This window comes from Pseudonaja textilis, chromosome 4 (assembly GCF_049901715.1).
Source record: "Pseudonaja textilis isolate UNSWEBS1 chromosome 4, rPseTex1.2, whole genome shotgun sequence".
NCBI classification, from domain to species: Eukaryota; Metazoa; Chordata; class Lepidosauria; order Squamata; family Elapidae; genus Pseudonaja; species Pseudonaja textilis.
This window is the reverse complement of record NC_141993.1, coordinates 86,812,054-86,837,504: the sequence shown is the minus strand read 5'-3', so window position 1 is coordinate 86,837,504 and position 25,451 is coordinate 86,812,054. Positions and strand designations below refer to the sequence as shown.

The window sequence follows — 25,451 nt, the reverse complement described above, 5'->3', positions numbered from 1 at the left end:
GACTGGAAGTTAAAAGAATAGTTACCGGAATTGGGTATGTATAGTCTAGTGAAAAGAAGGAATAGGGCTGACATAACAGCAGTGTTCCAATATTTGAGCGACTCCTACAAAGATGAGAGGGGGTCAGCTTATTTCCCAAAGCACCTGAAGGCAGGACAAGAAACAATGGATGGAAACCAACCAAGGAGAGAAGCAACCTAGAACTAAAGAGAAATTTCCTAATGGTGAGAGCAATCAACAAATAGAACAGCTTCCCTTCAGAAGTTGTGGGTGCTCCAACACTGGAAGTTTTCAAGAAGAGACTGGATAACCCACATTTGTCTGGAATGATATAGGGTCTCCTGCTCAAGCAAGGGGTTGGACTAGAAGACCTCCAAGGTCCTTTATAACTCTATTATTTTATGTTCTTGTTGTGGTTAGCCGGCAGCAGATGCGGACTCAGATGAGGGGCCAGGACCATTAGGGAGCGGACTGCTGCCTTCAGAGATTGTGCGGGTGGGCAGCAGCACTGAGTAGGTTCCCAAGGAGCCTGTGTCACATGTGCGTGCGCTCAGGGCTGCTTGCAGGAAAGAGCAGCTGCAGCAGCACAGGCGACTCGGGAGTAAGGCTGCAAGGTAATGGCCCCTCCTTCAAGAAGATAAAAGCCAGCTATGAATCAGACGTTCTTTGCAGGAAGCAAAGACGTTTTGAAACTCCAGCCTCGTGGACATTGCAGTATCTTGGTTGGTATTTGAAGGCTCTTGTGTTGTAAAATATTTCTAGGTCACCTTACCTGTCATTTTTGGCAGCCTCGCACAGTTTTGGCGAGGCTCGTGCTTATCAAAGTTAGTTTGCAGCAGCCCTTTTAACCGGGGATTCGTAAGAATCATTAAAAGGTTTCTGTTCCTTTTGGTTCATGTTGGTTTTATTGGACAAGGGTTTGGGTCAGAACAGTTTTATATATGTTCTATATCATGGAACATTTTCTCCCAGGTGACTTTCCAACCTTTATCAATCAGCTGCAGGTCTGAAATCTACTAGATTAATCTGTCCCCAGCTTGCCACTCCAGTTTGGTAAAGTACAAAGCTTGGATTTCTGACTTTCACAATGGCCCTCAGGGTTGGCACCTCTTCAGCAGTGATTCCCTACACCTTGTGTTCCACCACCTCTAAATAACAGCACTCCTTTCTCCCCAGGTGTAGCCGAACAATTTGCCATCGCTGAGGCCAAACTCAGAGCCTGGTCATCGGTGGAGGGGGACGACTCCAATGATGAGTCTTACGAAGAGGATTTTCCGGCTTCCAGTGAAACTGCCCAGGTAGCTGGTAAGTGAAGATGGATGGCATCTCTGCTTGGTTGAAAGCCAACAGGAGGCTGAACGCCCAACCAGGTAGAAAACAAAGAACTAACTGATCCACTGACTTTATTCCAAAATCCAGCTCTCAGTGCAATATTAGGTCTTAGGTGTCACACCTCATTTCATTGAGAGTCTCATCAGCTTTACGGTTGCCTTCAAAGGGCCAGTTGCATGTTAGACTGTGTATCCTATTAGTTCAGGAGTGCTCCCTTAAGTCCAGGAGATTGCCAGATTAGCTGATGGCTGCAAGCCTGACCTTTATTGGTCAAGCAATTATAAGATAACAGGCATAAGTATAAACATAGTTATGAATACATGAAAGCGATACATATAAGAAAAATAAAAAGAATCAATAGGACAGGGACAGTAGGCACGTTAGTGCACTTATGTACACCCAGGGGTGGGATTCTACCAGTTCGCACCTATTCTCTAGAACCGGTTGTTAACATTCTAACCAGTTCAGAGAACCGGTTGTTAGAAGAATATAATGGCCTAATCCTGTAAGGAAGGCAGGAAGGAAACATTCTGGTGTTGCTTACAGAAACTGCCTCTCCATTAACCCTTATTACATTCTTGGCAGGACTAGACTCCCTTTCTCTGGAACTTCTCTGGAGTTTTTTCCCCCTCCTTTGCTGGTCCTTTGCTTGTGTGGAGTGTCCATTCAAAGTTACAGTGGCACTGAAAAAAGTGACTTATGACCATTTTTCACACTTACGACTGTTGCAGCATCCCCACAGTCATGAGAGGCCAGGCGAGGAGATGCGTGCCTCGATGTGAGTGATATTGAGTTGGCCACACCCAGCCAATAACATGACCACCAAGCCATGTCCACCCAATCACATGACCACCAAGCCACGCCCACCAACTAAGCCATGCCCACAGAACCGGTTGTTAAAAAATTTGAATCCCACCCCTGTGCATGCCCCCTACCCCTCTTAGGAAAGGGGTGAGGTCAATAGTAGACAGTCTAAGGTTAAAGTTTTTGGGGTTTGGGGAAAAAAACCCACAGAGTCAGGTAGAGTATGCCAGACATTGACCACTTTGTGGCTGAAGTCGTTATGTCCTGCAATCAAGTTTGGTGCAGTTAACCTTGAGTTTGTATCTATTGTGTGCTCTTGTGTTGTTATGGTTGAAAGAGGTAGGGTCTCTTTCCAGGCAACACAGATGGGCTCTTGACATTTTTGGAACCTCCTTTAAGCCCCTGCACAATGGGACTTCTGAGTTCCAGATGTTCTCATTTGCAAGGAAAATGTTTTTTTTTCTTCCTGTAGTTACTCTTAACTGAGAAAGCAGTCTCAAGGAGGGAGGAGGAGGAGGGAGGAGGGAGGAGGAAGAAGAGAAGAAAGGAGATAAGGAGGAGGGATGAAGAGGAGGGGATGAGGAGGACAAGATGAGGAGGGAGGAAGAAGTGGAGAAGGAGATGAGGAAAAGGAGGAGAAGGGAGGAGGAGGAGAATAAGAAGGAGATGAGGTGGGAGGAAAAAGAGGAGAAAGGAGATAAGGAGGAGGGATGAAGAGGAGGAGATGAGGGAAGAGGAGGAGGGAGGAAGAAGAGGAGAAGGAGATGAGGAGAAGGAGGAGGAGGAGGACAGGAGGAGGAGGGAGGAAGAAGAGAAGAAAGGAGACAAGGAGGAGGGATGAAGAAGAGGAGAGGAGGGAGGAGGAGAGGATGAGGAGGGAAGAAGTGGAGAAGGAGAGGAGGAGAAGAGGAGGAGGGAGGAGGAGGAGGACAGGAGGAGGAGGGAGGAAGAAGAGGAGAAGGAGATGAGGAGAAGGGAGGAGGAGGAGGAGGAGGAGAATAAGGAGGAGATGAGGAGGAGGTGGGAGGAAGAAGAGAAGAAAGGAGACAAGGAGGAGGGATGAAGAAGAGGAGATGAGGGAGGAGGAGAGGATGAGGAGGGAGGAAGAAGTGGAGAAGGAGGGGAGGAGAGGAGGAGGGAGGAGGAGGGAGGAGGAGGAGGACAGGAGGAGGAGGGAGGAAGAAGAGAAGAAAGGAGATGAGAAAAGGAGGAGAAGGGAGGAGGAGGAGAATAAGATGAGGTGGGAGGAAGAAGAGGAGAAAGGAGATAAGGAGGAGGGATGAAGAGGAGGAGATGAGGGAGGATGAGGAGGGAGGAAGAAGTGGAGAAGGAGGGGGAGGAGAAGAGGAGGAGGGAGGAGGAGGAGGAGGAGGAGGAGGAGGAGGACAGGAGGAGGAGGGAGGAAGAAGAGAAGAAAGGAGATGAGAAAAGGAGGAGAAGGGAGGAGGAGGAGAATAAGATGAGGTGGGAGGAAGAAGAGGAGAAAGGAGATAAGGAGGAGGGATGAAGAGGAGGAGATGAGGGAGGAAGAGGAGGGAGAAGGAGAGAAGGAGATGAGGAGAAGGGAGGAGGAGGAGGAGGAGGAGAATAAGGAGGAGATGAGGAGGAGGTGGGAGGAAGAAGAGAAGAAAGGAGATAAGGAGGAGGGATGAAGAAGAGGAGATGAGGGAGGAGGAGGACAGGAGGAGGAGGGAGGAAGAAGAGGAGAAGGAGATGAGAAGGGAGGAGGAGGAGGAGGAGGAGGAGGAGGAGGAGGAGGAGGAGGAGGAGGAGGAGGAACTGATGAAGAGAAGGAAGAAAAGACCCATCCTTTAAAATGATCAAACCAAGCTTTTGCACAATCACCATGCCGACTTGGCCCCTTTGAAGGCCACGTCCAGTGGTGGGTATTCAGGAGGTTCTAACCAGTTCTGGAGAACCGCTAGCGGAAATTTTGAGTAGTTCAGAGAACCAGCAAATCCCACCTCTGACTGGACATTTTGCAGTATCCTCCTTCCCCTGACATGCCCACCAAGCCACGTCCACAGAGCCGGTAGTAAAACAAATCGGATCCCACCCCTGCCCACATCAGGTCACAATGCGCTCTCTCGATCCAGGGCCACGATGACTAAGCTGCCTCTCTCACTCTTGGGCTAGAAATAGGACAGAAAAAAACAACAACAACCTTCCAAGGACATAGCAGGAAAAAAATATACAGTATTTCAAGGACTCGCGTGGTGCGAGTGGAGAAAAGTTCTAAATATGGATCGACCCACTTGGATTCTCTGATTAGTGTTCCAGCTGCCCTTTCAGACGAGTAATCCACCTTCTCTCGGGCTGCTCAGCCCTGGTTGCGCATGAAGGACTTCTAGATTAATCGCACCAAACTTGATTGCAGGAAATGCGACTTCAGCAACCGAGTGGTCAATGCCTGGAACGCTCTACCTGACTTTCTTTGTGTTTCTTCCCCAAACCCCAAAAACTTTAACCTTAGACTGTCTACTGTTGACCTCACCCCTTTCCTAAGAGGTCTGTAGGGGGCGTGCATAAGCGCACCAATGTGCCTACTGTCCCTGTCCTATTGATTCTTTTATATCTATTTATTTATTTTTCTTATATGTATCCATGTATTCATAACTACGTTTTTACTTTTACTATCTTGCAAGCAATTGAGAAAAATGAATAAATAAGTAAAATAAAAAATAAATAGGCCTGTTAGAAGCTTTTGTGCCCACAAAGAGCGCCCCCCAACATGTGTTGACAAAGTGTGCAATCTCTATTCTTTGGGGGCAAAGAAAAGCTTTCACTTCCTTAGAATTAATTACTGACAAATCTGGGTCCATTTACATATCAAAGAAAGTTAGCCGTAATCTGCCAGCGTTAACATCTAAAGGGAATTCAAATTACTGCTCTCTGTCATATGCAGGCAAGAGACTGAGGAGGTGCCTGGATGAGACCCCCTAAAATCTTTTCTGGTTGTGGGGTGCGTACCTGATAGGGATGTGGCTCTTTGTTATGGCAAAGTTCCCGTCACAAAAAGAACGCGTTGGTAAACATAGCTCATGGTTTTAAGGTGTTTGGAAAATTGAGAATATTTGCTCAGTAAGAAATATGCCATCGAAATTGGCATGGGTAGTTCACTTGGGGAAATAATCTAGAAGCGGAGAAGTCCTTGGTTGTTTTCTGGAAGACATTTCATTAGTTTACTTTATTGTCATTGCACCTCGTGTAACGAAATCAAACACCATCTTCAGCGCACATCATGACCATGAAAATAAACACAAACACACATCCTTCACACTCCACACATTGAATCAAAAACCTGCCCACACCTCACTAACACTGCACTATATTCCTATAGGATTCCTGAGAGGGGAGGAGAGGGGTGGGTGGGGCCAGCCAGGAGTGGGATTTGCCGGTTCGCTGAACTGGCCATGAAATTAACAACCAGTTCGCCTGAACCGGTGCAAACCGGTAGCAGCGCACCCCTGGAAGTGTGTGAAGATCGCGGCCTGAATGAGGTTACTCTGGGCTCCTGTTCTTCTTGGGAGGGGCTTTAAAAAATAATAATCAGGGGACAGTCACTCATTTTCATTCAATATATGCTCCAAACCTGGGGAAATTTCAGATGGGCTTGGATAGCTCATCGACTAAGCTAGGATCGAACTGTTGAGTAACCTATGGCTCAGTCGGTTGTAGTTTAGTTTACTTTATTGTCATTGCACCTCGTACAATGAAATCAAACGCCATCTTCAGTGCACATCATGACCATGAAAATAAACACAAACACACATCCTTCACACTCCACACATTGAACCAAAAACCTGCAACACTGCACCAACACTGCACTATATAGTAGAATTCAGAAGAGTTACTGCCCAGGGATAGAAGCTGTTTTTCAGCCTATTTGTCCTTGTTTTTAATATTCTGCACCATCTGCCAGATGGTAATAGTTCAAAAAAAAGGCTGCCCAGGATGAGATGGATCTTTGAGAATGTTTTGAACTTCCTTAAGGCAGCGGGAACTATAAAGCTCTTCCAAAGAGGGGAGAGGGCAACCCATGATCCTCTGGGCAATGACTTTAACCCTCTGGAGCACTTTCCTATCTGCCCCTGTGCAATTGGCAAACCATACACAAGTGCAGTAAGTTAAGATACTCTTTATGGTGCAGCGGTAAAAGGTCTCCAGCAGTTTTCCATCCAGTTGTTGTTTCCTGAGAAGCCTCAGGTAGTATCATCTCTGCTGGGCCCTTTTGACCAGGGTTGCAATGTCAGCACCCCAGGTCAGGTCTTATTTTATTTTTTATTTCATTGCCCAAATCTAGGTAACACCATCAGTGCTAATCTAAAAAGCTTCCCCGAATCTCGTTTTGAAATTCAACTCTCACTGTTTAGTCTAGTTTGACTGGAAGGGAGCAGACCAAAGAGGCTGTTTTAGAAAGAAGCTCTAATGGGTTTTACTTCTCTCTTTGATGAGTTTCCACCCATTGCTTCTTATCTTGCCTCCAGGTGCTTTGGGGAATAGCTTGACTCCCCTCTTTGTGACAACCCCTGAGATATCGGAACACTCCTATCGTGTCACCCCTAGTCCTTCTTTGCACTGAACTGAAATGCTGCCTTGCTAAACTCTTCCCTCTTGGTTGTTGTGTTGCAGACACAGTGGGCCAGCTGCCCCCCAACGCCCTCTTGAAGGGCTTCCTGCACAGCCGCCTCTGCCACCTGAACTCCCGACAAGGTTCTTGCGACCCAGAAAGTGATTCCTCTCAGTCCACCATCTCCCCGGAGACCTTGTGCTCCAGTCTCTGCAGCCTTGACGACAGCTTCCTTCTCAAGGAGTTGGGCACCCCTTCTGAACTTGCCGCCAAACTGCTGGGCTCCGTCTCCGGCGGGGAGGACACGCTGATTTCCAAGTTGCCCACACAGACTGCCGGAGAATGTGCCTTCCGGAGCCTGGCGCAACTCGAGTGCCAGGACTCTATGTACTCCATGTCCTTCACCGAGTCCTGCCTCTCGCCCGCGGAGGAGGAGCCAGAGGGCCTTCCGTCCAAGGACTACAAAGTCCATGGGGACAGCTGCCAGGTCCGGAGAAAAGTCTCCGATGTGGCCTCCTCCGGCGTAGTGTCGCTCGACGACAACGAAGACGATGAGGTCGAAGAAGAGCCGGACGCTGAAGAGCCGTGAATCCCCTTCTGTTCCGTGGCATGCTTCACCTGCCATTTTTGCCCCGCTCCGTGGCACCTTTTGTCCACCCAGCTCCACGGCCCATCAGTTGTTTCAGCGGGATGGTTCCACCCTCCCCCTTTTGGGGGGATGAAGGGAGGCAGCATGGGCAGGCATGGCGGGTTCGAAAGCTCCCCTCCCAGGCCTTCCTGAGCTCTACCGTGCCATCCAACGCCGCCATTTTAAGCCTCAGGAGCCTGCTTAACGGCTTTGTGGGTTTTGCCTGCTGCATTTGATCTCTCTTTCTCTCTCGTGGCCTGTTTTGTTTCCTTTGCATGGGAATGTCTTTTGGGGGAGGGGCAGGGTGAGGACACCGAGCAAACTATCGGAAGAAGCGCAATGCTGGTGGGAGTTATCACAACTCAGGGGAGGGGGTTACTCGGGGAACATCGGGCGAAGCCCCATCGTGGTGCCCTGGGAATCCAGAAGTGCCCCCGTTCGCTGTCCAGGTGGTGGTATGGCTAACGCTCTTTCAAGCCGAAAAATCATTTCTCTTTGTCAGACTACGAAACTCGACTGACTTTCGAGTTTGCCTGTGTGTCCCCCTTTCCCATCCCAGCTCCTGTGGTTTGTGGCAAAGAGCGGAAACGGGACGCGAAATGCAAACAAGGGTGTGCGATTTGTTATGCTTTGTTTTTTTAAAAAAAGAGGAAAAAAAAAAAATAATATCCACCCCCGACTCGAGGGGCAAATCCTTGGCTTTATTGTCTCAGATTTTATACTGTGGACCCATTGGAAGAAAGCGGGGGAGGATAAGGGGAGGTGGGGGTGTCCTGGTGTGTGCTAATGTGCTCCATTTCCCCCCTCCCCATCTCTTGGGAAAGGAAGCAAAGAGTCCACACGACCTTGTTCCGGATCTTTTCTATAGTTTTGTACGTGTGTTTCCATGTTCTGTCTTTCTGGGATTTGGTGCCTTGACACGGATGGATTTCCTTTGGGTGCCCTGTCCCCTGCTCTGCTCTCCCAACATGGCTCACCTGGCTTGGGAATACTACTGTGTTTCCCCAAAAATAAGACCTATCCTGGAAACAAGTCCTAGCCTGATTTTTCAGCCTGCGCCCAATATAAGCCCTATCCCCCCAAAATAAGCCCTAGTAAAGATTGTCATCAAACCCAGAGGGTGGGAGATATGGCCAGCGCAGGAGATGGTGAGCGCATGGGGACCAGTGGAGAAAACCAGCCCAGCGGTAGCAGTGCTCCCTATCGGCCCCCACACTTTCCACCTTCTGTACGTGGGGGAAAAAAGACACCACCCCCCAAAAAATAAGCCCTGGTGCTTATTTTGGAGCCCCCAAAATAGAAGGCCAGGTCTTATTTTTGGAGAAACATGGTATGATCTTTATTCTGCTCCCCTTTGCTCTAAGGTAGTATTTCTCGATCTCAACCAAGTTAAGATGCGTGGACATCAACTCCCAGAATGCCTCCGTCAGCTTGACTTGGCTGGCTGAAGCATTCTGGGAGTTGAAGTCCACGCATCTTAACATGGCTGAGGTCGACAAACGTGAGTGTCTCTCTTTTCCATGCAGCCTCTTCTGGCATCTCACCTCTTCTCCAAGCCTACGTTAAGTAGATTTGGATGGTGCAAGCAGTCACCAAGCAGTTTGGCACAAGTTCACAGTGATGTCTCTTTTGTTGGGTCATCATTGCAAGGCCTTATCTGCGTCAGGGTTTTCTGGGATAGGCCCTCCTTTGAATCTTGAGATAACAAGGACTTTGACCTTGCAGGTTGGGAATTTGGAGGAAGCTAGGTTCCTCCACTTCACTTCCTTGTTTAGCAATGGAAACTCTATAGAGCAGAGGTCTCTAACCTTGGCAACTTTAAGAGTTGTGAACTTCCACTCCCAGAATTCTTCAGCCAGCCATGTTGGCTGAGGAATTCTGGGAGTTGAAGTCCATCAGGCTTGAAGTTGCCAAGGTTGGAGACCTCTGCTATAAGGAAAGCTGATCAGCCCCGTAAGAATACTATCCATTTTATACTGATGTAATTGTCACAGCTTCTTTCAAAGGTTTCTGGGAATTGTAGTTTGGTAAAATGAGTTGAGGATATGGAGATAAAAGTCCTAAGGTTGTCCACACACCAGTTTTTAGCAAAGATTTCTGGGAGGCAGGTAGAAGGAAGGACGATTAAATCAGTTTGAGACCTACTGGATATGTTTTTGTAGGAAAAAAGTCCCATCAGCACTAATATTCATGCATCTGAGTTGGATAAAACGATCTGAAAAACAGTGTTGGCTGCAGGATGTGGTTGTAAAATTCAAGATGGCAGCCTTGCTGTTCTTGATTTATGTCCTTGCAGCTGCCATCTTGTTTTTTTCTGACCACCTGGACATAAACACAAGCAGCTGCCTTCTTGACTTTTGAAACCACATCCTGAAGACACCCTGGACTGGACTGTAGATGCCATCTCAACTTCTCCTAGCACAGTGCTTCCCAAACTTGGCTAAATTACTCAGACTTGGACAGAAGTGGTTTTTCTTTGAGTAATGCCATACAAACCTATTACCCACTCATAACAGGGACCTTTAACTAAGGACTCTCTGATCAACAGTAAAAGATAAATTTCTCAAAAAAGGTTTTGTGTCATGTAAGAAAAAAAGTTTGGGAAGACTGTCTTAGAAAGACATCAGAGTCCTTCCTAGTTTTATTCTGGCTGTGCTGTCCAGACAGTTTAGAGTTAATGGGATTTGGGATAGTTACTTGGGAATTGAGAGCTGTCCCCTTAAGGGAATGCATCATGGTAAATGTAGTTAAGGTATCCTGGAAAATGTTCATGTCATGTGGTCACATCTGTAACCCTGATTGGTCACTGAATTGACCCTTGGTGGGTTGGGGGAGATTTCTTCTCTTGCCTGAAAACACAGCCTCATGGTAGCATCTCTACCCGCTGCTTCTACGATATGGGATGAAAGAGATAACCATCTTTTTACCTATAAAGACAGGTATGCAAAGGATTGGATATTAAGAAGAACCTCATCATAACTGTGAGTTAATGAGGATGCCCAATGAACCAATTAAAAAAGACTTTGTATGCATGCTTTGTGGAGTTTATCTATCTGCTTTGTACAAGAGAGAATGGTAAAAAGATGCTCATCTCTTTCATCCCATATCGTAGAAGCAGGGGGTAGAGATGCTACCATGAGGCTGTGTTTTCAGGCAAGAGAAGAAATCTCCCCCAACCCACCAAGGGTCAATTCAGTGACCAATCAGGGTTACAGATATAGCCACATGACATGAACTACATTTCCCAGGATACCTTAACTACATTTACCATGATGCATTCCCTTAAGGGGACAGCTCTCAATTCCTAACTAACTATCCCAAATCCCATTAACTCTAAAACTGTCAGGACAGCACACTGGCCATTGCCCAATTCTTTGTGAATTACATCTTCCACAAGGCGGGGTTACTACATTTTGTAGAATCTGGAGCTGAATAACAGAATAACAGAGTTTTCTAGTCCACCCCGCCTGCTCCAGCAGGAGACCCTATACCTGTGATGGCAAATCTTTTTGTCACCAAGGACCCAAACTGGAATGTGTCTGCATTCGTGCACGTATATATGCATGTGCCGGAGCACCAGAAACCCAAAGACCAGCCGGCTGGTGCACACATGCCTGTTTTTTTGGCTGTTTTGAGGGCCGTTTTCAGGCCGAAAAACAGTTTGGAAATGGCCCGAAAAAATGGCCTTAAAACAGCCCAGAAAATGACTTGAAAAATGGCCTAAAAACAACCTGAAAATGGCTGGAAAACAGCCTGGAAAATGGCCTGAAAATGGTCTGAAAACAGCCCGAAAAATGGTCTGTTTTGGGGGCATCTTTTTGGCTGTTTTCGGGTTCTCCGGTGCCCACAAAGAACATCTGGCAACGGCACGCAGCCCACAAAGAGGGCTCTGCGTGCCACCTCTGGCGCATGTGCCATAGGTTCACCATCATGGCTTTATACCAATTCAGTCAAGCAGTGCTCCAATTTCTTCTTTAAAACCTCCAGTGGTAGATCACCCACAACTTCTGAAGACAAGCAGTTTCACTGATTAATTAATTCCTCACTGCCAGGAGATGCCTCCTTAGTTCTACATTGGTTGCCTCCTTGGTTGGCTTCAATCCATGGCTTCTTGTTCTGCCGTCAGGTGCTTTGGAGAACGACCCCCCCTTTTTCTTTGTAGCAGCCCTTTCTCCATGGCTTACACTTCTACACTTAGGCAAGAAAAACCAAAAGTACACATATAGACTGGGTGAAACCAGGCTCAGTAGCAGTAATTGTGAGAGGGAGCTTGGAGTCTTAGTGGACAACCAGCTTAATAGGAGCCAGCCGTGTGCAGCAGCAGCCAAAAAAGCTAATGCAATCCTAAGTTGCATTAACAGGGGGATACAATCCAGATCAAGGGAGGTACTAAGACCACTCTATAAAGCCTTAGTAAGACCACACCTAGAGTACTGCATCTAGTTTTGGTCACCACACTATAAAAAAGATGTTGAGACTCTAGAAAAAGTACAGAGAAGAGCAACCAGGATGATTAGGGGACTGGAGGCTAAAACATATGAGGAACGGTTACAGGAACTGGGCCTGGCTAGTCTAGTGAAGAGAAGGACCAGGGGAGACAGGATAGCAGTCTTCCAATATTTGAGGGGCTGCCACAGCGGGGAGGAAGGGGTCAAGCTATTTTCCAAAGCACTTGAAGGCCAGACAAGGAATAACAGAGGGAAACTGAACAAGGAGAGATTCAACCTGGAAATAAGGAGAAACTTTCCGACAGTGTGAACAATCAACCCATGGAACAGAAGTTGCCCTCGGAAGTTGTGGGAGCTTCATCACTTGAGATTTTCAAGAAGAGATTTGACTGCCATCTGTCAGAAATGGTGTAGGGTCTCCCGCTTGGGCAGGGGGTTGGACTAGATGACCTACAAGGTCCCTTCCAACTCTGATTATCTGTCATCTGCTTTGGAGCAGATTGTCCCACATAGTTCTTTCGATCTCAGAGGAAGGAATGGGACTGGCAGGAGGACCATCCCAGGACTGGTCTATCACCACAGTTGACGTTCTTCTAAGGAAGGAGAAGTTGCAGGGAGCCTTGTGTAAGGATGAGGTTGGGGGAAGTCTCGGATAAACCAACTAGTCATGGGGGTTAAATAACTAGTTGTGGGGAGTTGGCTTCTTGTCCCAGTTATTCCAGGGACCCTTGAGATATCATGGAGATTGGGAAGGTTGCTTCTTTCCCAAGCATCGGGGGAGGTCGGGGACCTTTCGATCGGCTCAGGGATGGTAGAAGAGTTGAGTCTCACCAGGCCTCACTCATCTGACGTGCAGCAAGACCTAGTCAGGTGACCATGGGTGTGTAGGGGCTCTTCACCGGAAGGCCACTAGGGAGTAGGGTGAGATGGGGAGGGGACGAAAACAACACGTCTCATTCGAGAACCTCCCTTGCTAAGCCCCGTCTTCTCCTACATCGTCTGTGCAACACCAGTCCATTCGGAGACACTGTCGCACGCACCCCTCCCTACCACTACCGCCCCCGCCCCCCCAAAAAAAATCTCCGTGCGGACTCCTGTCTTGCCTGCCCCTTGATGCCCGAAGAAGCCTAGAGCATTTGCCCTCTTTACTCGTTCCTCTCAACCTCTCTGGTCCTTGCACTCCCGTGTCCCAGTCCAAATGCACAGTATTTGTTCCTGTGTGTCACTATTTCTACCCCCACCCTCCCCGATTTGTTCCTGATGTATAGCCCGGCCTGGTACGATTGTCTGTTTCGTTTTCTTTGTATCTGTAAATTCATTAAAAAGGCGGTTCTTCTACCCGATCGGGCTGTGTTGTATTGCTCCTTTGTTCTTCTTCTGTGCCTTGCTTCCGGCAGGTTTATATCTTCCCATCCTTGCCTTCCTGGATCTCTTTCAGAGTCCAGGTAGTCCTTGACTTACAACAGTTAGTTTCGTGACTGTTCAGAGTTTCCACGGCATTGAAAAAAAGTGACTTATCACTCTTTTCCCCCCCCCCATCTACACTGGCGACCTTTGGAACATCCCCACGATCACGTGAATCAAAATTCAGGCGCTTGGCCACCGACTCGTACTTACAACCATTTGCTGGGTTCCCAACAAAGTCACATGATCTTCTTTTGCAACTTTTGGGACGAGCAAAATCAACAGGAAAGCACAGATTCACTCAACAACTGTGTTAATTGACTGCGGTGATGTGGGAAGAGAGGTCATACAATGAGGGCAAAACTCCCTCAACAAATTCACAGAAATTTGGGGCTCAGTTGTGGTTGTACCTATCTAGTATGAGTGTTTGGTATCCGCTTTTCTTCTTTGTTTTTAATGTACCATAATTCAGTTTGGCTGAGGCTGGTGGATTTGACACTTGCCACATCCATGCCTAAGGGAACTGTGTGCTTGTGTTGTCTGCAACTAAAGCTCTGCAAGCAGAGATGTCCACCGGTTATGGTCCAAAAATGTCAAAATGATAACTGTGATGGTTGTCATCCTGACTTTTAGTCCATTATCTTGACTTCGGGGTCCCATTATCCCTGGACATCCCTGCCTGCAACGGAGAGCCACGAAACAGCCTGCAAATGTTACATTCCCCAGAATGAACGGAGCCAGGATGAAAATTACATTTGATTTCCTTTCCGTGTAATTAACATTAAACGCCATTCACATGTCAGCTTGCTGGTCATCGATTTACTTCTTGCCTCCGCCTGTCCTGTTTCCCATGGCGACGTGTAAACCACAATCGATCGTCTCTGAGATCCGCTCCCTGTGGTTGGTACACACCCAAACTCTGCAGTTTAAAAAATGCGAAACGGAGCATAAATAAAAGAAGACGGGTGCTTGGTTTTTCTGCTGGTCATTGTGTGAGAATTGGAGGATGACTAAGAAGGGCGGAAGGTGTCAGGGAATTGCGCAGCAGGTGTCCAATTGGAAGTCAGAGATGCTGACACGAACTCGTAGTTTTATATAAATAATAAAAAATATTTTACATCCATATTTACAGCAAACAAGAGAGTCAGGCAAATAGGAGCATCCTGAGGTAAATCACAGAGCAACGCAGGACACACAGAAGAAAAAAGGCGAGAAAAAAGCGAAACTGCCTCTCCACACCTACAGAATAGAAATCAGAATAGAGTAGAATTGAATTGAATTGAATTGGGGGGGACCTTGGAGATCTTCTAGTCCAGCCCCCTGTTCAAGCAGGAGAACCTATGCTATTTCAGATAAGTGATGAAATGGTATAAGTTCTCTTGCTTGGGCAGGGGGCTGGACTAGACGACCTTCAAGGTCCCTCCAGGTTCTATTTTCTATATTTTCTATATTATTTTCTCTCTTCTCTTTCTCTTCTCTCCTCTCTCTCCTCTCCTCTCCTCTCCTCTTCTCTCCTCCCCTCTCTTCTCCTCTCCTCTCCTCCTCTCCTCCCTCTTCTCTTCTCTCTCTTCTCTTTTCTCTCTCCTCTCCTCTCCTCTCTCTTCTCTCTTCTCTTCTCTCCTCCTCTCCTCTCTTCTCCTCTCTTCTCTTCTCTCCTCTCCTCTCCTCCTCTCCTCTCTTCTCCTCTCTTCTCTCCTCTCCTCCTCTCCTTTCTCCTCTCTTCTCTTCTCTTCTCTCCTCCTCTCCTCTCCTCTCTTCTCCTCTCCTCTTCTCTCTCTTCTCTTCTCTTCTCTTCTCCTCTCCTCTTCTCTCTCTTCTCTTCTCTTCTCTCTTCTCTTCTCTCCTCCTCTCCTCACCTCACCTCTTCAGATTGCCTCAAAAAGGAGCCAGCATTCTCCAATCAATCAATCAATCAAGCACAACTGTGTGCTAGCTCACTATACAATCCCACTGTCCCAGCTACTAAATTTAAATATGTGAACAGACAGTTTCTTAACGGATGCGTTCCATGCACCTCAGTGTATAGATAGCCATGCTGGCCACATAACCGTGGAAGCGCCTTCTGACTGCAGGGAGAATCCCCTCTCCACCCCCCTTTTAATCTAAGGAAGACCCCATATCAGCAAAGAAAAGCTTCCCAACCCCAACCCCTCCCGGAAGAGAAAAGGCTTCCCTGAAGTAAAACCGCTCAAGTGGTTTGTTCAGCAACCAGGTTGAGATGTCTGGCACGAATGCTGCTGGAGCACAGGGATGACCCAAGAGGAGCCACCTCGGTTGCTGCTACTCCTACCTCATCCCATGTTCTGGAACATGGTTTCCCAACTTGCCCTCACTGGGGAATTCTGGGAGTCGACTCACAATCCGGTCTTGTGGCAACATCCCCACAAGTCACCTGGATTAAAATTCAGGTGCTTGGCAACTGGCTTTCAAGTAATATATATTTACCGTGTTACCCATGGCAACTGGCTTTCATGGAACAGGGTTGGAGCATCCCGGGGTCACCTGTTCACCATTTGCGACCCACCCAGCCGGCTTCCAAAGAGCAAAGTCATGGGGAGAAGCTGGATTCACTTAATGACTGTGTGATTCACTTAACGATGGCAGTCGTTCACTTAGCAAGCGTGGACAAAAAAAAAGTCATCAAATCAAGCATGTCTCATTAAACAACCTCCTTGATGAGCAATCTGCTTCCAATTGTGGCCGTAAGGTGAGGACTACCTCTAGGGTAAGGTGGAGGTAAAGGTTCCTCTCGTGCATACATGCTAGTTATTTCCGGCTCTAGGGGGCGGTGCTCATCTCCGTTACAAGCCAAAGAACCACCACTGTCTGAAGATGTCTCTGTGGTCATGTGGCTGGCATGACCAAACGCCTGAAGGTGCATGGAACGCTGTTACCTTCCCCCAAAGTGGTCCCTATTTTTCTAAATGCATTTTTTAACATGTTTTCGAACTGCTAGGTTGGCAGAAGCTGGGACCAGTCACAGGAGCTCACTCCGTTAGGCGGTGCTGGGGATTCGAACTGCTGAACTGCTGACCTTTCTGATTGACAAGCTCAGCGTCTTAGCCACTGAGCCACTGTGTACCTATAGGGTAGGCAAGCTATTACCGTCCCACTTCTGACACCCACAACCAGGATTGTCTGGAGCAGCTTCCCTTACAAAGCCCAGATGAAATATCCTTGTGCCTCCAGGAGTTATTGGGCTGTCAAATCTACAAACTGATGAGGATTAGGGGCTTGCTCAATACAGGTAGTCCTCAATTTACGACCACAATTGAGCTCAACCTTTTGGTTGCTAAGCAAGACAGTGCTGAAACGTGTTTCACCCCATTTTACGACCTTTCTCGCTAAGTGAATCCCTCCAGTTGTTAAGTGAGTAAAATGATAGTTAAGTGAATCTGATTTCACCCTAGTCTTTGCTGGTCAGAAGGTCACTGAAAGAAGATTACATGACCCCGGGACGCTACGACCATCATAAATATGAGTCAGTGGCCAAGCATCTGAATTTAGACCCTATGACCATGAGGATGCTGCAAGTGGTCCTAAGGGTGGAAAACGGCTGTAAGTCACTTTTTAAAAAAATGCCGTTTTAATTTAACTTAATTTAATTTTTATTTAATTTAATTTAAATTAAATTAATTTTTATTTAATTTAATTTAAATTAATTTCATTATTATTTAATTTTATTTATTATTTAATTTTATTTAATTTTAATTTTTTTGAAATTTCATTTAATTTTAATTTTTTAAAAACGCCTTTTCAATTTAATTCTAATTTTTTTTATATAAAAATGCCTTTTTAATTTGAATGGTCATTAAATGAACCTACATTGTCTTTGAATGGTCATTAAATGAACCTACTCCCTGTATTAACCTTGGAGGCTGACAGGGAGGCAGTATTTTCTGGCTTGTAAAAAGCTTCTCTTATTTCCAGCCAGACCTGTCATTTTGCGGCAGGAGCCACCTCAATGCAGGTGACTCGGAGAAGGTAGAATCATCAGAACAGAGCTTGAAGGGACCTTGGAGGTCTTCTAGTCCAGCCCCCTGCTCAAGCAGGAGACCCCTATACCAGGGGGTTGGCAACCTTAAACCCCCAAAGAACCACAACAGTCCTAACCAGAAGCCCCTCTGTTCAATTCTGGAGCTGACCGGAACTCCAGTTCCCCCACCATAGAGTCTCCTCCTAGTGTGGCATCCTTTTTCTTCTGCCAACCGGAAGTCTGCTTCCCCCATCATAGAGTCTCCTCCAAGCGTGGTGCCCTTTTTCTTTTTACCGACCAGGGACAGGAAGTTCCACAGAGGGATGAAAGAGCCACATGCAGCTCCAGAGCCGTGGATTGCTGACCCCTGCCCTATACCAGGGCTCCCCAAACTTGGGCAACTTGAAGACTTGTGGACTTCAGTTCCCAGAATTCTCCAGCCAGCTATGAAGCACACAAGTCTGAAAGTTGCCAAGTTTGAAGACCTCTTACCCTATCACATTCCAGACAAGCGGCTGTCCAATCTCTTCTTAAAAGCCTCCATTGATGGAGCCCACACAACTTCTGAAGGCAACTCAGATCCACTGGTTAAATTGTTCACACTATTAGCAAGTTTCTCCTGAATTCCAGGTTGCTTCTCTCCTGGATTAGGGAAGCGTGTCGCTCTGCCTTCTCTCTCCCAGGGACTGAAACGGCAGCCTTCCTTATCTTGCATTCCAATGTTGTGTGGGACCCAAAGGGCATTGCAAAAAGCCAATTATGGGCATCATCACAGCTTCTCCTGCCCACGGACGTGCCTTCTCCTCCTGCCTCTTCACAAAGAGCCTTGCGCACACCCAGCAGCCGCTGGGCACCCCCAAAGGGCCATGTCTTCGGTGAGCTCTTCGTCCACGTTCCGCTCCGAGCACATCAGCACCTACACGCCGAGTAAACATCGCTTCGAGCCCCTCCTGGACCCTGCCCATGGGATCTTTGGGGCAGGGAGAACGCAGGAACCCTATGGGTATTCAGGTGAGTGAGAGCCTTTTGAGGGTGAGGGAGCTCAGCTGCACGATATGTTCCACCTCCCCCTTGGACTTCAGAGGCAAGGGGAGGCCAGTTGCTCATCCCTACTTTAGAGGAGGTCAGAAATGGACCAAGAGAATACCCTTTTCTGATTTCCAGCATCGTACGAGCAATAAACAGTTTGGCTGTTCTGCTATGTGTGTCCGCTTGACGTGATCTGCTTAGCAGCAGCAATAAAACGTAGACTTATATGCCATTTCCCAGGGCTTTACAGCCCTCCCTAAGCAGTTTGCAGAGTCAGCGTATTGCCCCCCTCACAATCTGGGTTCTCATTTTACCCACCTGGGAAGGATAGGAGGCCGAGTCGACCTTGAGCCAGTCAGGATCGAACTCCTGGCAGTGGGCAGAGTCAGCCTGCAATACTGCATCCTAACTACTGTGCCATCAGGCCTGTTCCTCCCTCCCCTCCCTCCCTCCCTTCCTTCCTTCCTTCCTTCCTTCCTTCCTTCCTTCCTTCCTTCCTTCCTTCCTTCCTTCCTTCCTTCCTTCCTTCCTTCCTTCCTTCCTTCCTTCCTTCCTTCCTTCCTTCCTTCCTTCCTTCCTTCCTTAGCACTTAGCACTTAGCAATAGCATTTAACCTTATATACCACTTCACAGTGCTTTTACAGCCCTCTCTAAGCAGTTTACAGAGTCAGCCTATTTGCCCCCCAACAATCTGGGTCCTCATTTTACCCACCTGGGAAGGATAGGAGGCCGAGTCGACCTTGAGCCGGTCAGGATCGAACTCCTGGCAGTGGGCAGAGTCAGCCTGCAATACTGCATCCTAACTACTGTGCCATCAGGCCTGTTCCTCCCTCCCCTCCCTTCCTTTTTTTCTTACTTTCCTACTTTCCTTCCTTCCTTCCTTCCTTCCTTCCTTCCTTCCTTCCTTCCTTCCTTCCTTCCTTCCTTCCTTCCTTCCTTCGCATTTAACCTTATATACCACTTCACAGTGCTTTTACAGCCCTCTCTAAGCAGTTTACAGAGTCAGCACATTTGCCCCCCAACAATCTGGGTCCTCATTTTACCCACCTGGGAAGGACGGAAGGCTGAGTCAACCTTGAGCCTGGTGGGATTCAAACTGCCAAACTGCTGGCAGCCGGCAGTCAGCAGAATTAGCCCAACAGAATTAGCCTGCAATACTGCATTCTAACCACTGCGCCACCACAGGTCCTACCAGATTCTTGAATTCACCCATTCGGGAAGGAGTCTCGCGGTACATACAGGTAGTCCTCAACTTAACAGCCATTCATTTAGTGTCCATTCAGAGTTGCAACAGCGCTGAAAATAATGACGTGCAACCTTTCTTTCACACTTCTGACTGTGGCAGCATCCGTCCTGGTCATGAGATCAAAACTCGGGCACTTGGCTACCGGCATGAATTGATGATGGTTGCAATGTAATGTGATCACCATTGGCAACCTTCCCAGGGGGAAGCAATGGACGTTGGGAGTTCAAGTGGGGTCATAAGCCAAGGACTGCTTGTATTAGGACATGCATTATGAATTAATAAGAGTCATGGAACACATATCCAAAAGGAAATCCAATTAAGCCCACTGTGATGGATGAATGCACCTGACAATTATGAGCATTGAATGAACCAGCACTGAAATTTCTGGACATCGAAACATGATCAGTTACAACCCTGAAAACACAGGAGGCAAGACAGGGTTAGGTTTAGGGTTCAGCAAGAAGTTGCTTCCTTGGGGGTGAATCTTCCAAAATTAATGGCTGGGGCTCCCTGAAAAAAAACATTAATTCATCTTGGCTGATCTTGTGGGGCGGGGAGAAACCTAAGAAGCATCAAGCTCGGTTAGTACAGTACTTGGATTGCAGAATCCTAGATCACCACTAGAGGGTAGCAGGATGATACCAATACCATTTCCCACCACTAGGGGGTCCTTTACAATGTTGCAGCTCAAGTACAGATGCCCCAGAGGGCAGCTTGGTGTAGTCGTGAAGGCATTGGGTTAGAAACTGGGAGAGCCTGAGTTCTAAACCTGCCTTAGGCCCAAAGCCAGACCATTTGATGATTTGGGGCCAGCCATTTTCTCAACCCTAGAAAGGAGGCAATGACAAACTACGTCCCCAAAAATCTTGCCCAAAAAGCTGCAGGCAACCCAAAGGAGATCTCTCTCCCTCTCTCACTTTCGCTCCCTCTCTCCCCTTCGCTCTCTCATACATACATACATACAGACAGACAGACATACAGACAGACAACACACCCCTCTTTTGGCTCCCGTCCCAGGTTCTCCTCCGTCAGTCCATTCCTCAGCCTTGGGCAGCAGCAATGTGATTGCCAGCGAGAACAAATACCAGGTCATCACCGATCTCAGCCAGTTTGAACCTCAAGATATTGTGGTGACGTCCTACAACTACTGCATTGTCATCCAAGCTGAGAAGGTAAGTAGGCGGCTTCTATCAGGACTGAGATATGCTGAGGGGATGAAAAGAAACCAGTACGTGAGGTCCTCTTCCCACGAAAACCCAATCGATGGAGCCATTCAAGTGGGGTTGGAATGTCGACACGGATGAATTGCTCTGGTCATTAAACAGCTCACTCAATTATTACAATTAACTCCAAGCAGCACGGTCACTGATGAGGCTAAGCTAACTCTGGCAGACGCCTGTGTCTCATGGGAATCCCTAAAGCAGGGTAGGCCGGTCTCAGTTGAACAAACAATGATGGTTATTATGACGGCCGTTGTGCCGTCAGTCAGAATTCAGCCTGGTTTTGACTTTATATCCACCTATCCAGGCCTAGGACCTGGGACAGGCCTATGGTGGTGTTGGGTGGTGTTAAAAGGGATCGTCCCAAGATGTAAGCTGTTCCATGTAAAACTGCCTTTTGCAATTGACTGATGGTGATTTTTGTCAATGCCGGTGGTGTTCAAGTGGTGCTCCAGATCAGTGGTGGGATTCAAATTTTTTTTCTACTGGTTCTGTGGGCGTGTCTTGGTGGGTGTGGCAGGGGAAGGATACTAAAAAATCCCCATTCCCTCCCACCCCACTAACCTGCTTTCCAGCTCTGTTCTCCTCTTCAGGGCAACCAAAGAAGACTCAGCTGATCAGCTGGGACTCAATGGGAGGCAGAGAATAGATGGAGGTGGAGCCAGAGGTGGGATTTGCCGGTTCTCCAAACTACCCAACATTTCCGCTATCGGTTCTCCAGAACCTGTCAGAACTGGCTGAGTGTCACCTCTGCCCTGGATCCTGAATTAACCCATTTTTTTTTGCTTTCACACCACATTCAGTCCTAACCAGCCATAAAAGGAAAACCAAAATTAACAACAACCCCCTTTGCAATGTGGAAATATAATTTATTTCCCTGACTTAAGGAATCCATATGGATGCCACATGGCATCCATAAATCAGTTTATTTTCCAATAAGAATATATTGCTTTTGGTTAAGTCCAGCATTCATATTATACGGTGACTCTGATTGAAATTTATGGGACTTCGACTTACACCCATAATGGAATCTTCCCGTTGTGGTCGTAAATCATGACAGTCATAAAATGGGACATCTTGCAACCAAGCTGATTTGTACAACTCTCTTTTTGCAGAAGTCATAAAGCAAATCAGCACGGTCATAAAATAAACCTTCAGTTATTACGTGAGCCCACTGTGTGCCAGGGGCAACTGGTATACCATATTTTCAGTAAAGATGTTGTAAATTGAGGTCACAGGGTGTTACACATAGTTGTAAATAGTTGTAAATGAAGGCTGGTTGCCAAGGCAGAGAAGAGCAACAAGGATGATGAGGGGACTGGAGGCTAAAACATATTTAAAAACGGGTTGCAGGAATTGGGTATATGTCTCGCTCCGTGATGGCGAACCTGTCGCACGCATGCCACAGGTGGCACGCAGAGCCATTTGTGCCGGCACATGAGCTGCAAGCAAACTTACCTCACCATGCATGCGCGCGCCTGATTTTTGACCGGTTTGAGGCCTTTTTTGGCCTCCCAGAGGCTTCAGGAAGCTGCAGGCTTTTCAGACAGAAAACGGCCCGTTTTTTGTCACTTCCTGTTTTTCCGGAAATACCGAAGTGATTAAACGGGCCTAGTTTTTGGCCTGAGAAGCCTGCAGAAGCCTTCCTGAAGCCTTTGAGAGATCGAAAAAAGCCTCAAACTGGCCCAAAATCAGCTGTGAGGCGCAGTGCAGATAAGGGGCAGGAGGGGGGATTGCACATGCATGCGTAGGGAGCATAGGGGGTGCATTGCCTTCTGGGTGCTGGCATGCGAGCACGAGTGTGCAAGAGTGCATAGAATTTTTGGCACAGGAGCCCAAAAAGGTTAGCCCCCACTGGTCTAGTTTAATGAAAAGAAGGACTAGGGGTGACAAGATGGCAGTCTTCCAATATCTCAGGGGTTCCCACAAAGAAGAGGGAGTCAAGCTATTCCCCAAAGCACCCGAAGGCAGGACAAGAAGCAACGGATGGAAACTCATCAAGGAGAGAAGCAACCTAGAATTAAAGAGAAATTCCCTGACAGATCGATTAACCAGTGGAACAACTCACTTCCATAAGTTGTAAATGCTGAACACTGGAATTTTTAAAGAAGCGAACAGCCATTTGTGTGAAATGATATAGGGTCCCCTGCTTGAGCAGGGGGTTGGACTAGAAGACCTCCAAGGTCCCTTCCAACTCTGTTATTCTGTTAACTTCACAACTGGGCTCGAGGTAATTTTTCAGGGTTCCGTTGCAACTTTGAACAGCTGCTAAGTAACTGGCCGTATGTATTACGTTTGCTCAAATCTTACCCATTGCCTAAGCTCACGTAAAACAAATCAGTTTTTTGGTCTCAGTGTGCCGTATGTTTTCAAACAGCGCACTTAACCTGATTACTGAACGGACTCGCGTTTTTAAAGTTTGTGCCATGCCTGAACGAAAACCCCTCGTCGAGGTGAACCGAAGTCAAGATCCCTCTATTATGCAAATGCATCTTTGTCTGATTTGAATTAAAATGCTTGCATAAACTTAGTCACAGACCGGGAAGCGAGGGGGCAGGAGAGGGAAAAGAAGGACGTGGATTGAAGGCAAGAAGAAGAGAATGTAGGAGGTTGCCATCAAAAAGGAAAGAGAGATGTCCATCTTTTTTCGTTTTGATTCTCTTTGTCTTCTGCTTATTTTCACTGATGTACTAATCACCGAAGTCATCAGCACCCAAATAGGGTTCCTCTTTAGGGCAATGTTTCTCAACCCTAACCATTTTAAGATGTGTGGATTTTGACTTCCAGAATTCCAGAGTTGGCTGTGAAATTCTGGGAGTTGAAGTCCGGACATCTTAAATCTGCCAAAACTGAGAAACTTCGCTTGAGGGGGAGGGAAGGGGAGAAAGGAACCTTAAAGGAACCAAAGATTAAACTGAGTTCAAGACAGTTTCTTGGGTGCTAAGGAGGGTGCAATACCATGATGCTTTCTCAAAAGGCAACTGAATTTCCTTGTTTGTTTGTTTTTCTTGAAGATGTTTCACTTCTCATCTAAGAAGCTTCTTCAGTTCTGGGTGGATTCTGAACATTCAGTCAGAACTGAAGAAGCTGCTTGGATGAGAAGTGAAACGTCTTCAAGGAAAAAAAACCAAGGAACTGGGGCGAGAAGGGTCATAAAATGAGGCAAAACTCACTTAACAACTGACTCCTTAGCAAGATAAATGTTGGGCACAATTGTGGTTGTAAGTCAAAGGCTACCTGTATTCTTGATGACCTTCGATCTCAACCCGTGTTTCTCAACCTTGAATGTTGGCTGGGGAATCCTGGGAGTTGAAGTCCAAACATCTTAAAAGTTGTCAAGATTGAGAAACACTGGGATATTAAAACCCACATCCTTTGATCAGATTACAGTGATACGTATGGCTTACATGCAGAATATGGATGACAGTAATTTGATAACCAGGTCAAGCAGCTTGTGGGAATGCTCCCGGTGACGAAGACCCCTTTGAAAAACTCCAGCTAAGCTCTTAAGCCAACATTGGTAGTGTCATGCCCCTGTTGGAGTCTGAATCCAAGGAGGAAGATGAATAGCTGACAGGCAGTGGAAGTGTGGCTCCATTGGCTGTGGAGGAGGACGGGGAAGGGCAAAGTCCGACTGGGCAGAGCAGGGGAGAGGTAGAACAAGGGAAAGGGGAAGACCCAGGCCCACCCCGTCTTCATCCTAGGGCATGCAGGAAGGAACAGAGAAGAGAGCAACGTGGGTTGTGTTGCTTACGGGGGAGGAATGGGCCCTGATTCCCTTCATTAGCCACACCTGGGAATGAAAGTTGAAAAGAACTGAATGCTGACTGCAGCAGCTGCTGGGAGCAAATGTGATTTTATCCTGTGTTTTCTTTGCTTATCTGTGTTCCTGGTGTCTTCCCAACCATGTGAGTTTTGCCATGCCTTCACGTCTGGAATTCTTGCTCCTGCCCTGCCAAACTAATTACCTCAGTTTGGTTTGATTGGACTTAAAGTTACAGTTTGTGTTGACCATGTTTTGGACTTGATTCCCTGCAGTCAAAAGCTGTTCCTGGGAGAGTTTTTCTCCACCCAGAAGTTAACCTGGACATTAGGGGCAAAGTTGGAGCTAATAAAGGGATTCATTGATTATCTGACTGTGTTGCCTTTGTGCCATGGCCTTGGGTCATCACAGGTAGTGCCTTAGAGGCATCCGAGTGAAAAATTCAGGAAGATATTTGCAGAAAGGGCTCACGCACTTATATTTGCTTGCCTTGCAGATGGCCGAAGATGGCATTGTCTCCAACACCTTCACCCACAAGTGCCAGCTGCCAATAGACATGGATCCTCTGTCTGTCAGTTGTTCCCTGAACGATGCTGGCAAGTTGATCATCACGGCTAGGAGGCGCCAGCTGTCCACCTCACCTCTGTATCGTACGGAAGTGACACTCTAAATGTATCACCCAAGATAGCACATCAGCCCACACCTGAAGCTCCCTTATACATTGATTCTTAGTTTAGTTTGTGGGCATCCTTTCTCCATGCCATGCCATACCATAGCACCTCACGTGGCATTGATATGCATTCCTTCAACGTCCATTTGACAGAAATAAAACCCTATGGTAGTCCTCGGCTTACGAGTGAATTTTGGACTGCAACTTCCATCCCTAAGCGATGAATTCATTGAGTTGTTCCCGATTCTACGACCTTTTTCTTCTTTTTTTTGGCCCACGGTTGAGAAACGAACCAGTGCCGTTGTTAAATGATTTTTTTCCCCCTGGTTCAAATAGGTTATTAGTTTACCAAACTATAAAA

At 47.2% G+C, this 25,451-nt stretch overlaps 2 protein-coding genes across 3 annotated transcripts in view; both read left to right on the top strand.

Moving 5' to 3' along the window:
- Positions 1–8,030, top strand: part of FAM131A (family with sequence similarity 131 member A) — a 93,763-nt gene extending 85,733 nt beyond the window's left edge. The window contains exons 5-6 of one of the 2 annotated variants that reach the window (XM_026718892.2): positions 1,177–1,305; positions 6,769–8,030. In XM_026718892.2, coding sequence (XP_026574677.1) covers positions 1,177–1,305; positions 6,769–7,295 — 656 coding nt within the window. In that variant the 3' untranslated portion in view covers positions 7,296–8,030. The remainder of the gene's footprint in view (positions 1–1,176; positions 1,306–6,768) is intronic. The other variant, XM_087933611.1, reaches the window with a different exon arrangement.
- A 9,877-nt stretch (positions 8,031–17,907) lies between these two features.
- Positions 17,908–25,318, top strand: LOC113448267 (heat shock protein beta-7-like). The gene is made up of 3 exons (XM_087932064.1): positions 17,908–18,173; positions 20,455–20,609; positions 24,917–25,318. The coding sequence occupies exons 1-3, from the start codon at positions 18,029–18,031 to the stop codon at positions 25,088–25,090; spliced, it is 474 nt and encodes a 157-aa protein (XP_087788190.1). The 5' UTR covers positions 17,908–18,028; the 3' UTR covers positions 25,091–25,318.
- The last annotated feature ends 133 nt before the right edge of the window (positions 25,319–25,451 follow it).

Coding starts and splice junctions, on each gene's coding strand:
- LOC113448267 (XM_087932064.1), top strand. CDS start 18,029: ATGTCTTCGGTGAGCTCTTCGTCCACGTTCCGCTCCGAGCACATCAGC. Junction 18,174..20,454: donor GGAACCCTATGGGTATTCAG/GTGAGTGAGAGC, acceptor CTCCCGTCCCAG/GTTCTCCTCCGTCAGTCCAT. Junction 20,610..24,916: donor TTGTCATCCAAGCTGAGAAG/GTAAGTAGGCGG, acceptor CTTGCCTTGCAG/ATGGCCGAAGATGGCATTGT.